At 35.1% G+C, this 3,975-nt stretch overlaps 1 protein-coding gene across 1 annotated transcript; it reads right to left on the reverse strand.

Annotated features, from left to right (window-relative positions):
- Positions 1-1,877: 1,877 nt before the first annotated feature.
- LOC141666097 (uncharacterized) lies at positions 1,878-3,687 on the reverse strand. The gene is made up of 3 exons (XM_074472086.1): positions 2,743-3,687; positions 2,193-2,372; positions 1,878-2,141 (listed from the first exon to the last, which is right to left on the reverse strand). The coding sequence occupies exons 1-3, from the start codon at positions 3,685-3,687 to the stop codon at positions 1,878-1,880; spliced, it is 1,389 nt and encodes a 462-aa protein (XP_074328187.1).
- Between the last annotated feature and the right edge of the window lie 288 nt (positions 3,688-3,975).

Here is a 3,975-nt window from a genome sequence, read left to right on the forward strand (position 1 = left end):
ACTATGGTAAATAAAATAGAAAAAACAGAGCATCCAACATTTTATTTTTAAACTAAATTACCTTCGAGTGAATTGCTTTTTCAGCATTTCCTTTTACATTTTTTTGTTTTATCTTTTTGGTTGCCTTTTTGGTTGCGTGATGCCCGTCACCTTCAATAACCAACATGCAATCAGCCGGTTTCTTCTTCTCTACATTTTCTTGTACAACTGCAACTTCTTCTCTCGGTCCCGACTTCTCAACGACCAACTGTTGGCTATCATTTGCCAATTTCTTCTTCTCAGCATGTTCTTGTTGAATCCCTTGTATTGTCACAAACTTGCGTTTCAATTGTAATTCTTGACCTAGAAAAATAGCAAACACAAAAAATAGATACATTTTACAACTTAAATGCATTTGTAATAAACATGATTTGAGAAATACAATTTTACCTTTAAAGAAACTTGTTCGTGGTCGTATTATCACATAAGGCTGCATTTATTTTATCGACTCTATTGCTTTGTCAACAACAGTATCAATATACAGATCTAAATATGCACCATCAGGCAATCTTTTTACGAGTTCATGTGCCTCAACATCATTACTAATCATTTTCCAATTACCTCCAGCTTTTTTGACATAAAGTCCTCCAATTTTGGTGTATTTGCAGTCTTCCATTACATGCTCCAGAATTACCGAGAATGAAAATTTATCAGCTTCCATGGCAGTAGGAATCTTTGTACAAATGCCACCTAGGTATATAGTTTTCAGAAACTAGCCCTTGTAATGAAATTTGAGAAAGAAATAGTCCGCCATCCTGAAATTAAAATATAAAAAAATTAATTAGTGAAAGAACTAATGTCACAATATAGAAATGACTAGGGGAAATAATTTCACAAAATACAAGTAGCAGAAAATACAAAATAAAAAGTGCTAATATTAATATCAGAATGCAAAAGTAGCAGCCAATTCAAGATACAACAACTAATTCAAGTACTGATAAAAAAAGTCACACTACAAGTAGCAACAAATGTAAAATACAACAACTAATTCAAGTTCGGTCATTCTCCAAGTTCTTCATTTTCTTGCTCATCATTAATAGAAATATATCGTTTTGGCACGTCGTCTCTACCCCAATTGACACCATCAGCTATCCGATTTTCCATATCAAAATATATTGGCACATCATGCATAGTAGGCCCACTGACTTCCTCAAGAACATCACTTCCTTGTAATTTATCATTACACTCCCACGGCATTTTTTTAACAACATAATATAAATGTTGTTCTGTACAATCTTGAATATAAAAAATTTGTTGTACTTGTGTAGCTAAAACAAATGGATCATCTTTTTGGTATAATCTATTGAAATTAACTCTTGTGCCCACAACAATCTTTGTCCTTACGATACCAACAACAATTAAACAAAACTACATTCAATGCACCCCAATAATCAACTTCAATAATTTCTTCAATTGAGCCATAGTAACTAACATCCCCGGTTATTGGATTTTGATCTTTTACACTTGCAAAACTCGTGGTAAGGGCTGTTAAAAAAACCCCACTATTTTGTGTTGTACATTTTGCATATCTTTGCTTCGTATGGAATCTGAACCCATTAATTATATAACCAGTATGCTTTTTAGCTGCTCGTTGAGGCCCCTTTTCCAAACTTAACAATTGTTGTGAACACCCCTCTTTTTTATCAATCTCTTCTTTTAACCAATTATGAAATTCTTTTGTATATGTCCTCTCTCGGTTGTAATTTCTTGACTTTCCATGAGTATCATATAGTGTACGATGTTCCCTGCATTTTTTAAACATAAAATTTATCACTGCTACATACATTTTACATACATTACTCTTATATACTTATACAAAAACTATGAAAAGAAACATACTATATCAGCTTCTCGACATCCATGTCACCACAGTTAAAGAGTATGTATCGATGGGCATCATTCCATAGCTTTTCTCCTAAACGAACAACCTTTCCATCTTTGTTTCTCCTGGACCCAATGGGGTATCCCAAATTTTCTTTAACTTTATTATGTTTTGTTTCCCTTTCGTCACTTAAAAACCGAGAACAAAAGCTCAAGCACTCTTCGACCAAGTACCCTTCAGCTATGCACCCTTCTGGTTTGCTCTTGTTACGAACGTATGACTTCAATTTGCACAAATATAGTTCGATTCCAAACATCTATCTCAGATGTACCGGCCCTCCTAGTTCAACCTCTTTGTATAAGTGAATTGGAAGGTGAACCATAATGTCGAAGAATGCTGGTGGAAAGATAATTTCATATTGGCAAAGTATTTCTATAATTTCTACTTGCAAACTCGGAACATCCTCCAAATCTATAACTTTCCCACATATTCCCCTAAAAATGAACCCAGCCTAATCAAAGGTATTGCAACATCTGGATCCAATGTTTTACTCACAGCAAATTGGAGCAAGTATTGAAGAATGAAATGTACATCATGGCTTTTGTATTCGTAGATTTTTCTTTCACTCATTTGCACAAAACGGCTGATATTAGATGCACATCCATAAGGCAGCCTAGCAATTAACAACACCGAGCAAAAATTTTCTTTTTTTTTGTCATGTAAAAAGTAGCAGCGTTGATTTCATAATGCTTGTTATCAGCGGATAGCACGGGATGAAGGACCTTACGGATGCCCATCTCTTGCATATCAAAACGAGCATTTAGATTATCTTAACTCTTGCCACTAATATTTAACAAAGTTCCTAATATTTTATCGCATACATTCTTTTCAATGTTAATGACATCTAGGTTATGTCGGATTAGATGACCACTCCAATATGGTAATTTAAAGAATATGGACTTCTTTTTCCAAGGGCAATCTGAAGTCTTCTTTTGGTTCATTTGCTTCCAAAAATTATTCTTATATTCACGCAAAAGTTCTTCAATTTCTGCTCCAGTTAACAACGGTGGACAAAACTCTGTCTCGATTTGACCGTTAAATCTTCTTTTGTCAAACCTAAGCTTGTGGTCAGGTGGAAGGAATTTTCTGTGGTTTATATAACAGACTTTTCGGCTATGCTTCAAATAGGTAGAGGATGTGCAATAATGACAGTTTGGACAACCTAGTTTACCCTTTGTATTATAACCTGATAAAACTGCATACCCCGGAAAATCACTTATGGTCCATAGTAAGCTCGCACGTAACGTGAATGTTTCATCAGAAAAGGAATCATAAGTTTCTATACCCATATCCCACAATACTTTTAATTCGAAAACCAGTGGCTGCATATAAACATCTATTTCATTACCAGGGTACACAGGTCCGAGGATTAAAGTTGAAAGAATTATGTTTTCTGGTTTAATAATCAACCAAGGGGGTAGATTATAATTGACCAGGATAACTAGCCAGGTGCTGTGAGTTAAACCCATAGTTCGGTAAGGACTGAAAGCATCTGCCGCTAATCCTAACCTAACATTTCGATTTTCAACCGCAAAATCTGGATATCTAGCAGACAGTGACTTCCAAGCCTCGGCATCGGCTGAATGCCTTAGCTTCCCGTCTTTGATGCATCCTACAACATGCCATGTCATTAGCTCAGCATATTCTTTACACATGAATACGTGTTGCAGTCGTGGTTTCAGCAAAAAGTATCGCATCACCTTTGCTGGGATGTTATACTTTTTTCCCGTACTGCTAGTATCAACATCCCTGGTGTCATTATCCATAATTTTTCACCTTGAAATTCCACATACTTTGCATTTAACTTCATTTATATTTTTAGCCCAATATAACATGCAATCGTTCAGACATGCATGAATATTTTAATAATCTAGACCTAACCCTTTGATCATATTCTTGGAAGTGTTAAAAGATGAAGGCAGATTAACTTCGGGGAAGGCGTCCTTTATTAACTCTAGTATAACAGTAAAGGAGGACTCGATAAATCCATGAATGCACTTCAACTGGTAAAGCTTTACTATAAAACCTAAACGAGTAAATTTTTTCGACTCAGA

This window comes from Apium graveolens, chromosome 6 (assembly GCF_009905375.1).
Source record: "Apium graveolens cultivar Ventura chromosome 6, ASM990537v1, whole genome shotgun sequence".
Classification (NCBI taxonomy): Eukaryota; Viridiplantae; Streptophyta; class Magnoliopsida; order Apiales; family Apiaceae; genus Apium; species Apium graveolens.